General features: G+C 47.5%; 1 protein-coding gene across 1 annotated transcript; it reads left to right on the top strand.

Moving 5' to 3' along the window:
- Positions 1 to 1,264: 1,264 nt before the first annotated feature.
- On the top strand, positions 1,265 to 5,175 carry LOC120704196. The gene is made up of 2 exons (XM_039988506.1): positions 1,265 to 2,675; positions 4,826 to 5,175. The coding sequence occupies exon 1, from the start codon at positions 1,721 to 1,723 to the stop codon at positions 2,636 to 2,638; it is 918 nt and encodes a 305-aa protein (XP_039844440.1). The 5' UTR covers positions 1,265 to 1,720; the 3' UTR covers positions 2,639 to 2,675; positions 4,826 to 5,175.
- The last annotated feature ends 13,208 nt before the right edge of the window (positions 5,176 to 18,383 follow it).

Below are 18,383 nucleotides of genomic sequence, written 5' to 3'. Positions count from 1 at the left end.
GACGTGGCGGCATCGCAGCAAAGACTTCGAGTCGAAGAAAGAAGCTCCGCCGTCGATCGAGGGTGTACACCGGGGTGCTGCAGACCCGACCGGTCCCCTGGACCGGTCTGACCTGTCTGGCCGCAGCAGCCGGGTATAAATACCCCCCACTAGCCCGTGGGTGGGTGAGTCTCTTGAGTCTTTTGTTTTCTCTGGGTTTTTCCTTCTCCCAGCCTCTGCTCTAGGTTAGGGTCAAGGACTCCAACGCAAAGAGAGATTAGATTATAGCTATTCTCTTCAATCTAGTGGGTGGTTGGCGGGCGGATGGCTCTAGCCTTTGTACAGGTGAATTCCTCTGAGATTAATGAATGAAATTTGTTTGAGATTCAATTGTGTGTGCTGAGCATCTCGTCCTCCCATTCTCTCTTGCGTTTTGGGTTTAATTCTCCTCTTTTGGTGTGTTTCTTGTTTGGAGGAGACCAACCCTTGAATTCGTGGTTTGATGGACTCTTTGTGACGATTCTAATCCTTCTAGCTGAGTGCTAAACCTACTGGAATCGAGAGTTCTCACGAATTGGCAATTTTGTGTTCTTGAGAAAATCTCAATTCTCTTTGATCTTTCCTCGATTTCTCTCGATCCGTGAATTTTTTTGGGAAAGATCTTTTGGGAATATGTTCATGGGGTAGATGCGAAGCTTTCCTCCAAGTTTCGTTGGATTTGGACTTCGTTTGCTCGAGATTTGACATTTGAAGCTTTGTTGGCGGGCTGTCTGGGATCGACCGGTCTGTGCAACCGGTCTGACCGGTCTGCCGTTTGAATTTCCTAGCCCGACCGGTCTGACCGGTCTGTCCAACCGATCTGATCGGTCTCTGCAGTTCAGTTCTGCGATCTGCATCGTGTTGGCTCTTTTACTTCCGCGCTGCGACCTGGGTCTTCTGGTTCGAGATAGATTGTTCATAGCTATTCTCGCTGACCTAAGTCCGGGGGCTTGTGGTGATTTTGCGACATAGGCCGATGTTTCAGATTCCGGAAGAAATTTTGATCGGCTCCTATTCACCCCTCTGGTCGACGGCTTCTGTCCCTCACCGCGATCTTTTCTAGTCATGTCTGATACTGGGATGCTTATAATTGTCTTTCATGAGGGCTTGTTTGGATGAAGGCCTCACCCAGACAGCAGCTGCCAGGCATCGATCGTGGCCCCAGGCGCACGAAATCGATGGCCTGGATGAGTTGCCTGGCCCAGGCAACTTTCCCAGGTACCATCCAAATAAGCCACGACGGGAAGCCAAGCTTGCTAACGAAGAGCTGTGCTGTGATGGGAGCGTCAAGGTATGGAGACGACGGGAAGGGAGGAAGGAAGCAGAGCAAAACAGAGGAAGCCGGAGCAGGGGACATGAGAGTCCAGAGATGACAGTCGACGAGCTCACTACGCAAGGGCGAATCCAGAGTCCAGACTGAGACTGCGGTTCTTCCCCCGCGGAGGCCAGACCTTGCCTTCCGTCCCCGCCGTTTGATCATTCGCTGCCACGCGAGGACACTACGGTTTCAGCCCGATGTTCTTCCCTCGTGTGGCCAATCCGCCAGCCTCGCAAAATGATTCCCCCTTCCTTGTTGGATATTTTTTACACCTCAAAGTCCAGAGCTCTGGAAACTTCCTGACCTCTCGTCGTGATTACAGATTTTCCCGTCGAGACAAATCGGGCACAACAACCGCCTTTCTCGAATCCAATCCTCCTATAAATGGCGCGGTGGAAAAGCAGCTTCATGTCCGTCGCTGAATTGGCGCATACGGGAAACATCCTCGGTCGCAGCTCCCCTCGCGTCGATCCATCCGACCCGCGGCGCGATTCCGACTCCCCCCCGGCGTCAATCCATCCGATCCGCCCCGCTCATCCCCCTGCTCGGCCGATGGAGCTTGTGCAGGCGGCGGCGGAGGACTGCGCCGCGGCCAACGGCGGCGCCGACGTCCACCACGAGGTCCCCGCCGTCCTTCACGCGGGGCCCCTGGCCTGGTGGCTGCGGCTCGGCTACTTCTTCGTGGCCGCGCCGGTGACGGCCGCCTGCGCCGGCCTCCTCGACGGGCCCTGGGCGGCCGCCTCCGCCTACGCGGTCCTGCTGCTCGGCGTCGCCTCCACCTGGCGCGCGATGCTCCCGCCTCCACTTCCGGACCACGTGCGGGCGAACCGGGCCCGCGCTGCGGTCGAAGACGGCCACGGCCACGGCAACTGCCGCGAGGTCGCCTCCCCAGCCCCAGAAGCGGCGATGGCGTGGTGCGGGTACGTCCTCGTGGCCGCGCCGGCGATTGGGAGCTCCTTCGGCCTCGCGGACACGCCGGCCGCGGCCCTCGTCGCCTACGCGCTCCTTTTGCTCGGCGCCGCCTTCATCGGCGTCGCCATGCTCCCGCTCCGACCGATGGAGCGTTTGCTGCGGGAGGAGGACAACGGCGCAGTGGGGAATGGCAACCGGCAAGGCATCATCCCGCGCGCGAGGGGCATGGATTGGACCGGCTACTTCTTCGTGGCCGCGCCGGTGCTGGCCAGCTGTGCTGGCTTCGTCGACGGGCTGCCGGCGGCCTTGTTCTCCTACGCTCTGCTGCTGCTCGGCGTCGCCCTTATCATCATCGCCATGCTTGCGATGGCAAAGCCCCACATGGACTAACCGGAGCAGATCCAGAGCCCACAACTACCTAATTTCAGTATGTTTGCATCGATCACACGGGTATTTTAAGTTAGACAGTTAATGATAGTAATGACTGAACCTTCTGTTTTGGAAAATGCATCAATTTGTCATACAGAATTCAGAAGATGTCTCTGCTAGTAAACTACTGTTACTTTAGATGCTTAACTCCAATTCTGTTCGTTGGAAGAATTACGGATGATGATTTAATTTGCGCGCTTGCGTCAATGGGTTATATGAATTTGAGGTTCAATTTGAATCGTACTCTGACGGCTTATCTTTTATGTTCTATCGTAATTCCTCAGACAATGTCAAGGGAGATCTGCCTTCTATGTTTGATGTTTTTCACAAGGGGAACTGGACATTTATAGAATTAATTTTACTTCCATATTTTAGTACCTATATAAAGAGAAGAGTGCTTACCATGAGCAATTTTAGACCAATGAGCTTACTTTTTTTACGACCGTGCCTGAGCACGTTTTTCATTAAGAGGGAAAAGAATAAGTCACCAGAACAAACACTAGACTTGGAACAGGGGCCCAAAGCTCGAAAATATCTGGAAAAAAAATTACATATGAACTAAAAAGCGACCAAATGATCTACCGAGGGCGACAACAAAAGAAGTAATCGAGCTTACTGAAGTGTAGATATAAGTTTTTTATCAAAATGGTGACTAATAGATTAGGGTTGTTTTTAACCTCAGAGTGGAAGTGGATGTCAAGACTGAGCAGTAACCTAATTAAAGACCTAGGGTCAGAGCTTGTCCCATAGTGCTGTTAGTTTAGTTTCAATTTGCAGACAACACTATCTTTTTCCTGAATTGTTCTCTTGACAGTGCAACAAATAAGAAGTGGATCTTAACCTGTTTTGAGTTGATATCTGGGATGAAAATGATCTATCATAAAAATGAGCAGTTTCCCATGAATATGAGTAAACATGATTATATCAGCATAGCTGAGATTTTTGGTTGTCCCATTTATAACTTTCCTATCAAATACTTAGGAGTGCCTTTACACTTTTAAAAACTTAGGAGAGGGGATCTTCAGCCTTTGGTAGATAAAATAGTCAAAAGGATAGTTCCTAGAGAGAAATGTCTAATGCTTGGCAGGTTTGTTCTTATAAAGACTTTGGCTGGTATCCCTGTTTATCTTATTGTCCTTCTTTAAATTTCCCAGATTGGCAAATAGGCTTTGGACTCATGAGAAGATTTTGAGGGCTAGCTGTTTGTGGAGTGATTTTGAGGCCCTGGGAAGATCCATTTAGTTCATTGGCACCTAGTTAGTATGAAGAAAGAATATGTGGGCCTGGGCCGGGGGTTCCCAACCTTATAGATAAATTTGTGCTTGTTAGGTTCTTGAGTCCAAAGGTACATTATGTGTGAGGGAAAGCTATGACATGATATTATGAAATATGTTCACTAAAAAAAAGATATTATGAAATATGTCAGAAATGCATCCATCATCTTTAGCTTGCCAAATTTTTGATCTTCTAGTTTTTGGAAAGGAGTACTTTAGGCCATGAAAGCTCTGGAATTTTGGTAAAGATGGAAGGTGGGATGGGAGATAGTGCTAAATTAGTTTCTGGGGGGGATCTCTGGTTCGGTACTTCTCTTGCCGTTCAATTATGGGAAGGGTTAGTTAATATCTGGGACGGTCATTATGATGTTTTGATTGTGCAAGTTAGTAGAAGTTACTTCTGATGTTTCTTATAACTCTGATGATGGTGACTCTTTAATTTGGGAATATGAAAGCAGTGGTTTATATTCTTCCCAATCCCTTTATGCAGTTATTAATTTTGGGGTGTGCAGCCTGTTCATAATCATGCTGTCTAAAAGATTGGTGTGCCTCCTAAGGTTTATGTTTTTGTTTGGTTAGTTACTTGCACACAACAAAATAATGACTGTAAATAATCTGTTTAAAAGTGGAGGTCATAAACCACTGGAGTTTAGTTTTTGTTTTGAACATGAGTCGGTGGCTGTTCTTCAAGTGTGAAATTACTAGAAAAATTTGGGAAATAGCTTTGTAGGCTTTTGAATTGGAGTTTTGAGGATTGCTAGTAAATAGCCGAGTCAGAAAAAAAATATGACATGCTTAATCGTATCGCATTTGGTACTTTATGGGCATATGGCTAACTTGGAATCATACTGATTTCCATGACAAATCTTTGCAGGATATTGGGATGGTATTTCAGATGATCTGGAAGTCTGGAAGAATATGATTACGTGGCTACCATTGTACAAGCATGATATGAGGGGGATGGAGGCATGGTGTGGCTACTTGAAAGAATAGATCAAGGAGACAATGGAGATTGATAGTGGAATGAAAAAGTAGGGGGCTGCGGTATTTGGGTTTTTGGTGTTTTTAGATGTTCGTAAAGTTTATAGTGGAATGAAAAAGCTGGAGGATTTTCAACGTTGGAATTCATATTCCTGTGTTTAGCTGGAGAGTAGTTGGCTTTTCAATATTTGAGTGTAGTTTTTATTTTGAACATGAGTATATATAGCTTAACTTGAGTAACCACAATGGTTCGTCCTGGTGTGCTGTTACCTGTTAGTTGCCACCAGGTCACGATGCCGCCGGGCCGGCCGGTGCGCGATGAGCCAAGAACCTGCACGAGAGATGCTCGTGGCGTATACATACTGGCGTGTTTACTTCTTGTCCGCGCGCGTGCGGCGTCAGCACACGGGGATCGAACACCTTGTTCATGTGGCCAAGTGCCGCGCCGGTGACACGTGTCCGGGTGGGGGCCACTCCGGGCGCCATCGGTCGCTCTGCCCAAAACTCTTGCTGCCCCTGTCCGCACCGCACATGCAGGGCCAGCCGACCGGACCAGCCGTGGCCGCGCGGTTTGCATTACGAGAGAAAATTGCTATTACAGAATCCCAGACAAGCGGCTTCATTATTATAGGGCTCATAATATTCGTTTCGTTATAATGACACTTGAAACATTGGCACTTCGGAATACATGACATTATGACCATTTCAATTCATTTAATAATTCTAAATACATGTATTTTTCCATCTCACCTGTATTGCCCCTCATCCTTTCATCATCGGCCTGCTCAACCTGCTGGTGCAGAACCTCCTGCGCCTGTGGCGGGCGCGCCGGCGCCTGCGGCGGGTCGGCGACGCGACGGCGGCCAGCGGTGGCAGCAGCCCCACGTCGTTCCAGGGCACCTGCAGCAGTTGTTCCACCTCCACGACGCGGGCGTCGACCAGGCCTTCATCGATGCGAGGGCGCCCAGGCCATCAGGAGCCACGGCCAGGGCACCAGATCCTGCGGCCAGGGCATCAACTGCTCCTGCGGCGATGCATCCAGGTCCTGCGGCCAAGGCATCAGGTGCCGCCTCATCTAGGGCTGCCAGCCCTCCATCGTCTGCAGGCGGTGGCTCTCCATCCATGGAGATAGATCGGCGAGGTAGGGGAAGGGAAGAAGAGGCGGCGGGAGTTTCTGTCGCGCGAGAAACATCGGGAGGCGGCGCGGCAGAGGAAACGACGGGCGAATCGATCGACAAGGGCAAGATCAATCGGCAGATGAAAGGGCAATACGGGTAAGATGAAAAAATACATGTATTTAGGATTATAAAATGAATTAAAATAGCCATAATGTCATGTATTCTGAAATGCTAATGTTTCGGGTGTCATTATAGCAAAGCGAATGTTAGAAGTCCTATAATAACGAAGCAGCTTGTTTGGAATCCTATAATAGCAATTTTCTCGCATTACCATCGTGGCTGCAAAACTCGATCTACTTCACCCCGGCCCCTCACACTAAAGTTACTTGATCTTCAAAGGTAAAACTGCAAATCACCCCTTCAACATCAGCTTGATCTTTATAACTCGTCATAAACTTCGAAAATAAACCAGATACTAGCTCCGTTCCAAATTGTAGTTTATTTGACTTTTTTATCCTAAATTTGTCCACTCATCTTATTGAAAAAATTTGTGCAAACATTGCCAAATTTAAGTTATTTTTTAAGATCTTGTATTGATAAAGCAACCCACAACAAAAGAAGTGGTATTTTGTACAAATTTTTGAATAAGACGAGTGGTCAAACTTGGAAGTCAAAAAAGTCAAACGAACTATAATTTAAAACGGAGAAAGTACTTTTTATCCTAGCTCGCAATACCACTTATAAAAGACCCGGCTGGTCTTGGAGAGGCTACTTTTTGCTACGTGACATGTACGAAGCACCTTCCAAAAGCGGTTCAGGTCCAACTGGTAGTGTCAAGTTTAGAGAAAAAAAATGTTTGGTTTTTTTTTTGTAATGGAGAAATTTGAAGACCAAACCAAAGTTCAAGGGGTCATATGGAGCTTTCCCTTCATCTACCTCAAGATTGGGGATGGATGTGAATGTGGGTGTGGTTCTAAATGGCGGGTTATCGGATTTAGCAATACCAATAAAAAAATCCACTAAATCGCTGCTATAGCCCGTTGCGGCGACTCTCTCCGGGCGCTTCAGCACCGCTATAGCTGTATTTAGAACTATGGTGTGGATGCTAACATGCCAAGTGCGAGCCCTTCACACTGCAGACACAAAAGGTTGTTTCATCCTCATATCGATTCAACTACCATTTTCCAGTCTCGACAACAAGATGATACCTTGGGTTGATCTCGAGCTCGGCTTCCCAGTTTCCATGGTGCATTTTCTTTCAAAAAAAAAAGTTTCCACTGCATGGGCCGACCCTCATCAAATGAGCTGAATATTCCCTCTAGTTTCGTCAGTCCAACATGGGCTTGATTTCAAAATAAAAACTGCGAATCTTCAACACTGGCTTGATCTTTAGATTTCATCTTAACCTTTATTTGAAACTAGATACTTTCTGCCCAGACTTACAGTACCAATTAAAGAAAATAACTAGCTGATTTTGGATAGTGCCATGTAGGCAAAACCACTCTCCAAAACCAGTCAAGTTGTTGAAGTGGCATGTAAAGCTAGGGAAAGAAAAAGAAGTGTTGATTTCAGAATGGTGGAATTTGAAGATCAAACCAAATTTGAAGAAGGGATACGGAGTTCTCTCCTTTATCCCACGACCAGCCTTTGGTCCAACCCTGTGCTAATTCCATGGCGATAAAAAGAACTGAAAGCAGTAGCTAGCAGTAGTCCTCTCGCCGCGCGCCGGCCAGGCATCGTCGTGCCAACGACCGTCTCCGATCCACCATCGCTCCAGCAGGCAGCAGCAAGCGTGCACCTGCCCGCGCGCGGTGCTCTGCGCGTACGCCTTGGTCTGCGGGCTCACTCGGCCTGCACAGGTAGGTCGACTCGACGCGTACAAGCTAGTCATGCGATCGAGAGGAGCTCAGCGTGTGGATCGGAAAAAGTAGGTTACAGGAGAGCACGAAGCATGCTATGGCGATCGAACACGGCCGCGGCCGGGCTAGTTCGGGACAGCGAGACGACGCACGACCGGGCCGGTGACCCGTCTGTCGCTGTCGCGCTCCCCTCGAGGTGTGTCCATGACGATGCATGGTGTCCGGACGGCCTGCCGGCCGCACATGGGGCAGCGTCGTCGCAGGCTGCAGGCCGACGCGCAAGGCGAACGCTTCCCTTTTTATCATGGGTGGCGTCGCGATAGCAATGTTCCTAGCTAGTGCCAAGAATCCCCTAATCGATGTTTCCTTGCGGGGGGCGATCGGAGTTGGTATCTGAGAGCATGCGGATCTGATCCAGTCCGTCTCTTCACTCCCCGGACCACCAGGGCACCAGGTCCCGACGTCGCATCCAGCAGCCGGAGCACGCTTGCGCCCTCCTGCTCACCGGTGAAGGAGCGCGTCCAAGGACCTGCACAAGACGATGCCCCAGCTTCCCAGCTTCTAGCTAGCTTCGTCTTCCTCGCGCAGCGTCAGTAGTCAGCACACGGCGATCGAACAGCTTGTTCATGTGGCAAAGTGCTGCGCCGGTTACACGTGTCCAGGTGGGGCCACTCCCCATCGGTCGCTCTAGCCCAGAACTCATGCTGCCCCGTGCGCACCGCACATGGGCGCAGCCGACCGGACCAGCCGTCGCCGAGCTGTTTGCATTGCATCACGGCTGCAAAACTCGATCCACTTCACCCCCCTCACAGTAAAGTTGATTGATCTTCAAAAGCAAAACTGCAAATCACCCTCTTCAACACTGGCTTGATCTTTAGATTTCATCCTAACCTTTGAAACTAGATACTTTCTACCCAGACTTATTACAGTACCAAGAAAATAACTAGCTGATTTTAGATAGTGCCATGTCGGCAAAACCACTCTCCGAAACCAGTTGAAGTAGTTCAAGTGGAAATGTGGCATGTAAAGCTAAGAGGGAAAGAAAAAAAAAGTGCTGGCTGGTTTTAGAATGGTGAAATTTGAAGATCAAAGCAAAGTTGAAGGGGGATATGGAGTTCTCTCTTTTGTCTCACGCCCAGCTGATGTAACGATGTGATGTGTGGGAGTGGGAGCTACATCAAACACCACGCAGGGGCATAGCTATATATGTAAGGGCAAAGAACTGGCTCACAAGCAACAACCGGAGCAGCTGCAAAGATGGATTTCCAAGAGGTTAGAGTACTTTGCTGATCATTTCATCGCAAGCACACGGTGTTCCTCTGCTCTGAATCTCTGATCACCTTTTCCTTGAACCTTGTGCAGGGAATTCGGGGCCTCAACAAGCGCATCCAGTCGTGCTCACTCGTCGTCATGGTGCTTGCCGCCGGCATTGTCGTGCCGCTCGCCGTCGAGCACTCCAACAAGAAGAAGGTGCACCTGCCCACGGTGATCTGCGCCTACCTCACCTTCCTCTTCAGCCTCTCCCTCCGCGACCTCGTCTCCGAGTTCGTCGACCCAAGACCAGGTCGTCGCCGTCAAGAGCCTCGCCCACGCCTGCGCCCTCATGCTCGTCGCCCTTTCCTTCTTCCTCTTGCTCATGATGTCAAATCCGTGTCCGCTGATGCCCCTCCCCTCTCCTCTACATTTTGCTTCACGCTCCGCCACTGCCTGGTCCATCCCGTTCGGCGGTTGGTACGGCATGGCCAGCATGTACTTCTACTTTTAGAACTATCCGGAGCCAACATAGGAGGGCTATCTTTCTTCTCTTCTTCTTCCTTTTTCTTACCAAAAATTGGAGAGAGCATAGGGGTATCATTGGTCATGGAGAAGTAGGGGGGCTTGAGCCCCCTGGTCCCCTTAGATCCGACAAGAGCCATTAGCGTTCGTTGCATCATCAGCTAGCCGGAATGCCTCGGGCACAGCCACCGTGACGGGTACCACACCGAGCCACCGTCACGTGCACAACTTTGTCAGCGTGTCGCTGACATTGCTGCTGCTCAGGATGAGAGCTGAGGGAGAACAACATGTAATTGGATATGATGATAGTGTTCCGTAATTATTTGAGATCATTCCTCACAAGTTGTAACGTTAACTTCTCCAGCATCACGTTCTGTCTCTTCATCCTCATCACCGACGGACGGACTTGCATTCCACAAATAGACTGTCAGCCGCGAACGCTCATGCTCATCAGGCCGCACCCCACCGCCGGCCACCGTCCTCTGCTCATCTCGTGGCTCGTTGCATCGCTTCAGAATCTACCATGGAGATTGGTGTCGCACGATCTTTGAGTAAGTGCTCGTTGGGTGGTGGCCAGTGGACAGGGATTTGGGCAGCGGTGGTGCAGCGGACGCATGTGCAAGACTGCAAGCTCACGACGAGGACTCGAGGAAGAAGGCAGGCAGGTGGTTTTTGCCTTAACGGTCCAACAGGCCTTGCTTGGGCTTCGGCCCAGTTAATCCACGCTGGCCACAAGGATGGACTAAACGGCCCAGTAAATCCACACCGCTATCCACAGCCCACAAGGACCTGTCCAGTCCAGTAGTGTTCAAGCCCTAATAGACTAGAGTAGCTAATAATGAAGGCAGTTTCCGGCCAATTGGACTCAAAGCTTTCCGTATCTATGACTCTGTTGTTATTGATCCCATTAGATCTGACGTGGGCAAGAGGGCACACTATCGTATATAGAAATTTTAGTAGTGGGAGAAAACAAATCCAGCCTTCTACTATCATATATTACCGAGTTTTTGCACCGCAGCAAATATTTAAACAAATTAAATGTCACTTACATGTTTATGAACTATCATATTAAGAACATATTGTATTGCTAAACCATGGGCATGAGAAAATCATGTGTAACTATTGAAATAATATATTTTAGGTTTAGTTAAGAACGTAGATGTACCATGGATGCAACATCGACAAGATAGCATGATATAGATTCTAGACATGCCTCCTACAGAAACATGAGGAGATGCATGGAAGGAGTAATTTGCACGTACCAGCGATGTTGATGATCTACGTGCAACCTGCGAAGCGCGTTGAGGGCGACACGGCACGCTACATCCTATCTAGTGGTTTGTATTACGTGAGGTTGAGATATTTTTTAAGGAGACGCAGCCCGCCTTTAGAGCATGGCCAATAAAATCGACAAGCGGCGACGGAAGCGGCGACAAGCTCGGCGCTCTCTCTCCTCCAGCTCGGTGAGCCAGCTGACGCGTTCGGCGTTTCGCCGATTGCTGTACCTGCCCTTATATACTCCTGAGGGCAGGGTTACAATCATGTATATGATATTTCTAGCCGATATGACATGAGAGTTCTACTTCAATTACATCAAGCAGTTTCCTTCTGTACCGTGCAGTCCTAGTCGGATATGAGTAATTTACAACACATCTAATATAGAGATACTTTTATATTGATATTTTATAATTTATCTTTACAAATATATCACAATGTTCTTTGAATTATCGGGCTGAACACGCTGGTTTGGCTTATGAACTGACGGGCACGCCGGCGGCGTTAGCGGCCGCGCGCGTATGGCAGGCGAGCGGAGAGCAGGCTCATCCAACAACGAGCCCGGCCAGATGATAACCCGGGGCGACCGAATTGCGGTTTTTTTATTTTTATTTTTTTTATTTTCGTTTTTTACAAAAATATATTTTCGATATGAAAATTTACAGAAATATACCCCGGCCGCCCCGCTGCCGGGCGGCAGGGGCTTACTTGCAAAAAAAAAGACGAAAACAAATTGCAGACACATCCAGGGAACCGGCCGCCCGGCAGCTGGGCGGCCGGCATTTTTTTTTTGCAATTTAGCCTTTTTCGTGAAATAATTTCACATATGTGCCATTTTTCTAACTTTTTACAGAAATAGACCCTAGGGGTGGGCGCTGTAATATGTGGCGCCGAGATAACACGTCTTGGCGGCACAGATCACGGCGCCGAGGTGCCACGCACGCACAAGCAATCTAGTGAATCTTCGAACTTGCCTTTAATATTTTCGGACATTTTCAGGAGACTACAATACTGTGAACTACACATCAAATATAACGGTAAGAATTAAGAACTAAAAACTGCATTACACAATATAAACCATAGGAATTACATCATAATACAAGATTAATGAAACACACATCAGACATGCATTGGCATGGCAGAACCCGTTGCAACTACGGTAAACAGATTCTGAACTAAGCTAACATGCCTTAGGTAATTTAGAAAAACACAACAAACACAACGATGCAGCATGTGACTAGCAATAGGTAGTCCTAGTAGCCGTACCCCCACGTAGCAAACTGTGTTGAGCCTTCTCCGCAGTATCCACCCATTGCAGGTGGTGCAGGCGGTGGTGCCGGAGGGGCAGGGCCCTTCTTCTTGTGACAAGGGCAGTTGCAGTAAAGAATAGTACATGGTTCATCCTGTGAAGCGGCAGCATTGCTGGTATCATCATCTTCGTCTTCTTTATTACCCTCGCTCAATTCCTCGTAATGGTTTACCTTACATTCCAGATCAAAGATCTTTATCTGGAGGTACTCGATGAACTCTTGAACTGAATCAATTAGTGCAGGATCGACCCATCTGGTAAAACCGCAGTTTTCTGGAGCATCTGAAAACTGCAAAATAAATTTCATGTAAGATATCTCAACGAAGATAAAGAAATAAAACAACCGAGTATTACACATGCGTGTGGGCATTTGAAGAAACGCCGACCGCCATCCATCCCGTCGGTGCACATCTGCACTAAGCAGTTCTCACCATGTCTGCATTTTGGCCACGGTTCTATACGGTTATCGTATTTTCATAGAGGAGTTTCATTGGTAAAATCACTCTTGTGCTGTGGCGGAAACTCAAACACTAGTTCCGGAAAGGAATCAGGTCCAAGAGGCCCCTCCCATATTATGGGGTCTCCCTTTCTTCCCTCTTTTCCTTTCCCAAAACCGTAGTAATTCTTCCCGCTAGACCCACCTCCAGACATTGGGTATACAATGAGCTTTGTTATTTGAGTGCTGCTGGGAGTTCACAAACTTCGGAGTTTTTATAGGCGCACAAAGGTCTGATACCCGGAGTGTGGAGTGTAAGTGGACCTGAAAAGCCTACATGACAACACAGTGAAGAGGCTAGCTGACCGAATACTGAAAAGGCTAGATTCAATTATCGAACTGACTACTCGATACATCTCTGTGCATGCAGAGCATCTAAGTGCATGCAGACTCACAGCACTGCATCGCTGCCGCTCGGTCGATCGTGCCTAGATGCCGCCTTCCCCACTACACGCCACAGACATTTACTGTAGAATGACAGTTCTGTCGTCCTCGCCCGAGAGACTGCTTTGAATGTGAGCTGGTGTGGATGCCGTGTTGTCACATCTTTTTGAAATGGTGAAAGGGCACTACTATTGGGCTGTCGTCTGTTGTCACGTTTGTCTGGGCAAACAATGCGACATATGCGAAACCCGTGATCGCCGTGCTGAGCAGTGGCAACCTGTGATCTCGTACTCGCAGATAGATATACTATGATCCCTATTTTGAGCTATACGAGCGTGTCACGAAGTTTACTCTGTATGCGGTAGTCGTCGTCATCGTCGGCGGGATCTCGGCCGCTAACTCCTCCCGCAACTAACTTGTCCTTCATTAAATCATGGAAAAAATTCGCAAGAGATTCCCTTATTTCACGAGCATTATGGAACCCACAAACATAACAAGTTCACATCAATAATATCTATAGAAACAAATGACAAGTAAACTACCACAATCATAAATAATCATAATCCGAACAGTCGAAACAGTCCATAATGCCGCCGGAGAAACAAGTGGAAACAACTAACGACCCCTACCATTCCAACCTCTCTTACGTTGCGCGTGTACGTGATCTGTAGGGTAGCTATGACGTTCCGGTGGCCCCACGTTTCTGGCAGGACGGCGTAACTGAGCCAAAGGTGTATGCAAGCTGGGATCATCGTCCTGGGCAGACGTAGCAAACAACCGTGTAAACTCGTCCAATGAGGCCGCGGCGTTGTCTTCAGACCACCCTACAGTTCACAAAAAAATTTAAGTAACATTCAAAAGGTGAATGCAATTCCGTACAAATTATTGTACGTACCCTGTGTTGGATGAGGTGGTGGTGGTGGATAGGAAGAAGCTCCTTCATATCCTCCTAGTGACGGCATAGGGTGATACGAAGACGGGCCCGCTCCAGTGAACTGTTGTGATCCTGAGTATAAATAATAACGTATGAGCCTTCGACCATAAAACATAAGCAAATAAAATTATGCACCACATATTTACCTAAAGTCCCTCCAGCATGTGGCATAGAGGTAAACTGGGTTCCATGAAATGGAGCCCCTTGCGAGGCACCTGGCCCTCCATAGGGCTGAGAACCGGGGTACTCCTACCCTATGTGGAGTCGTATTTAAATAATGCATATAAACATACGGATCGGTAAATATCACACCATACCTTCTGCCTGTCGGTGGTATAAGAGAGGCTGCTGCCATGCGGGACCACAAGGAACCGACGTCGACGCTTGCGACGATCCGTAGGAATCATCGTACTCCGTCCGCATACCAAAGGCCTGAAGCATACCTCGGGCTCTATCACGTTGAGTGGTCCAGGCCTCGAGTTGTGCCGGCACGCTCATCGTAGACCCGCCATGAATCCTCAATACATTCAGTGAGCAATCTAATTCAAGCAGCCTGCATGCCTCGAACTGCAACTAAAAAAACTCAGTATACAAATATTAAAAGATCGAAAATGCCGTCAATATTTACTCACCGCCCCAGCTAATGCCTCATCCCTATGTCATGCATAGCGATCCTGCGAAGTCGCAACATGCGGATGTGGATGCATGTCAACATACGTCAAACGACAACGAGTCTTCAGTTCGTACCAGGTCAGGTACGCCCGAAACGAAGGCTCAGTGTGTGGACCGGTATCCTCAGCCAACTGCTCGTCTGCATCATCCCACGCAGCCACCCATGGTTGTAATCTAGTGACCCACATTGTCGAGAAAGAATGCCCAGCCCTTGATAAACTGCACGTTAAATAGAAATTAGTTTCACGTTATTAGTACATGGGTGCTCATACATTTTTGTTACCTATGATCGTGGCGCTGAACATGATCCAACGCTGAAGACACAGGGAAAGACTGGCGTCGACCGAACTACTTCATGACTCTATCCCGGCAGTGGGCCTCAACTGCAACGTCGTACACCAAAGCTGCAGTAGTCATCCATAGGACCTGGTCCTGTGTGCACACCGAAGATATCCCAAGCGGTGCACGTGCGGCTATAGCCGAAGGACTGTATGGCTCCCACACAATGTCTTCTGGGGTCAATCGATCAAATTCGGCAACAAACTCAGGATAAGACCGCCGGGTCTGTACATGTGCCCATGTTTTGTGCAAAAATAAAAATTATGTGTCCATAAGAAAGGTATTGAGGGAACAATGTTTTGTGCATAGAATATAGCCGAAGGACTGTATGGCTCCCACACAATATTTTGTGCATAGAATATAAATTTTTATCTAGTCCATACCTGTCGAGAGTACCAGAGAGTCCCCATGGTGGGTCTGTCGTCCTCCATGTCACCGTACATATCCGGCGTGTACGGTGACTGGTCAATCATGGGACGACCGATCGCAATCCTCTTGTAAGACCAAAGCTGTAGCAGAATTGGACACCAAGTTAGGACAGCATTCCTATCATTCTGCCGTGATGCCTTGCAGAGTCCACGATATGTGCATGCAAGAGCCGCTGAACCCCAACTATATAAGGGTATGGCATCCTCATCTGCATCGGCGATCTCCTGTGCGTATGGCAGAAGCACCCTATCCACACAGTGCCCGTGTGAGTTGTTGAACAGGATGTACCCAAATAACCACAGCAGGTATGCCTCGAGTGATCTAGTCACGCTGTAGTCATCAGCATGGGCTGCCAACAGATCCGGCTGCAATGAAGTACAAATATTGAGAATAAGAAACACATGAGTTATTTCAAAGCCATAAAATACATCAACACATCGTTTTGTACGAAATTGTACATGAAACTGTAGGAACCATGACTTGGAAGGGTCTTTCGACTGTGGGTGCTCATTGAAATCTTCAGGATCAATCGTGGTGGCAACACCTGCAAAACGTTCCTCAAGATCCTCCAGCCACATAGAAGGTACCACGCGGGGCCCGACAGCGTCTCCGGTGATAGGAAGACCAAGCAGCATCACAATGTCCTGCAGGGTCGGTGCCATCTCCCCACAAGGGAGGTGGAACGTGTGTGTCTCAGGTCTCCATCTGTCAACGAGAGCTGAAAGTAGAGACCTGTCTAGCTTCACCAAAGCACTCTCAGCAAGACGAGCCACTATGAGGAGACCTGCCTCGCTCAGCCTGCATCATACAGTGCTCAAATGTTAATACATTATATAACGAAATGTATAACGGATAAAAACAGAAAATATACGATATATCACCTGGGCATCCATCGTGGGTCTACAGCAACCAACTCTGCAGGTGGACGTGGACGCAGCACGTTCAGTTCTTGATGCTGAACCTTCGCAAGGAAGGAACGGTGACCCGAGTCTATGTTGGGTCTAGCAATGCAGGAGTAACCCCGGCCATACCTACTACGTAAGATCAAAACAATACAATACAATCACACACACCTAAATATTTCTAATATTTCCTTATATTTCCTAAATAATTTATAAGATTTTCTAACCATTAATAATAAATTCTAATATTTTGTAACATTTTAGAAATTTTCTAATATTATCTTGCAATTTTTAAAATTAATTAATTAGATTGCTAATGTACTATATCAATGCTAATCACTACAATTAACTATACCTAAATGTACTACTAATCAGTCCTAATAATAATTAAAATGATTTCTAATCTACTGTTTCAACAAAATAGTTTCTATAATTTTTTATAATTTTTTAACATTCTCGACAATTTTCTAACATTCTCTACAATTTTCTACAATTTTCTAACATTTTCTACAATTTTCTACACTTTTCTACACTTTTCTAATATTTTCTACAATTTTCTAATATTATCTTGCGTTTTCTAATACTTCGCTAACAATTTTCTAGTTTTTTCTAATACTAAATCTAACACTTAATGTACTATATCAACGCTAATCACTATAAGTAAATGCACCTAAATGTACTACTAACCACTTCTAACAATAATTGAACTGATTGGTAATCTACTGTTTCAAAAAAATAATTACAATTTAATCTATTTATAAAATGTGGAAAATTTTAGTTACCTAAACTCGCCGGCTTGAAAATCCGACAGGGCTTCGCCGCTTTGCCTCTCCCTCACCCCTCCTCTCCCTCCCTCCCTCTCTTTTCTTTTTTTCTGGATTTTTAGCAAGGCAAATGAAGGGGGAGGGGCAGCCAACACCCTTATATAGGAGTGGGGGGCCGGCCGCCCCCAGCCGGGCGGCCTGGGAGGCCGGCCGCCCGGCTGCCGGGCGGCCGGTTCCCAGGGACCTGTCCGTAATTTTTTTCCTCTTTTTTTTCAGATAAGCCCCTGCCGCCCGCCAGCGGGGCGGCCGGGGTATATTTCTGTAAATTTCCATATCGAAAATATATTTTTGTAAAAAACCGAAATAAAAAATATAAAAATAAAAAACCGCGACGCAATTGGCGTGATGTGGGCCGGGCCGACCCTAACGTTAAAGCAGGCCCATTTAGTCGAGCAGAGCCGTACCAAAAAAAAACTTGAGCACAGCCTGCTGCTCACCCGTCATGCTGAAGACATCAATCGCCATGCGGAAATAATCCAGGCGAGAGACCCATGAGTTGATCCATCATAAAATATTTTTATTATGCTGAAACAATTGTTCTAACTTCAAACTGAAATTGTTCCGTATTAAAAAAATTATTCCTCAAAAAAATCATCCAAACATTATCCAAGTGTAATCTTATTTTATAGATTTCAATGTGAGAAACACAATTGTGTAATCTGATTTTAATTTAGATATATAGTTTGAAAAATATGATTTTCTTTTTGCTTATGGTTTCTTTTTGGGCCACGCACCTAGATCATTCTTTTTCTTTTTTGAAACTTTGATTTCTAGTCACACGTGTGACCTGTAATAGCCTCCTCGCCATAAGCCCATGGCCAAACATCAGTTGTTGAGCATGGTTTGCTTGAATGAACTACCACATTTCACCCTCATCGAAATCCACTAAGGCCTTCTCCAACGGGTGCCGCGGAGGCCAGCTCGTAAGTATTTTAATAGCTCACAATGCTGATTTTAGGTGACTAGCGTGCCGCAGAGCGCTTAGGCTACCCGCAGCAGCATACGGGAAGGTTTCCTGGAGGAACGTTTACCGTAAATTTTGCTGCAGCGGCGTACTGGAAGGGGCACGCTAACTTTGCGGAGACCTCCCGTTCCCCTATTTCTGGAGGAGGTTTGAGGACGCCGCTACCGGCC

The sequence above is a fragment of the Panicum virgatum genome, chromosome 4K (genome assembly GCF_016808335.1).
Source record: "Panicum virgatum strain AP13 chromosome 4K, P.virgatum_v5, whole genome shotgun sequence".
Taxonomy (NCBI): Eukaryota; Viridiplantae; Streptophyta; class Magnoliopsida; order Poales; family Poaceae; genus Panicum; species Panicum virgatum.
This window is presented reverse-complemented; position numbering and strand designations above follow the sequence as displayed.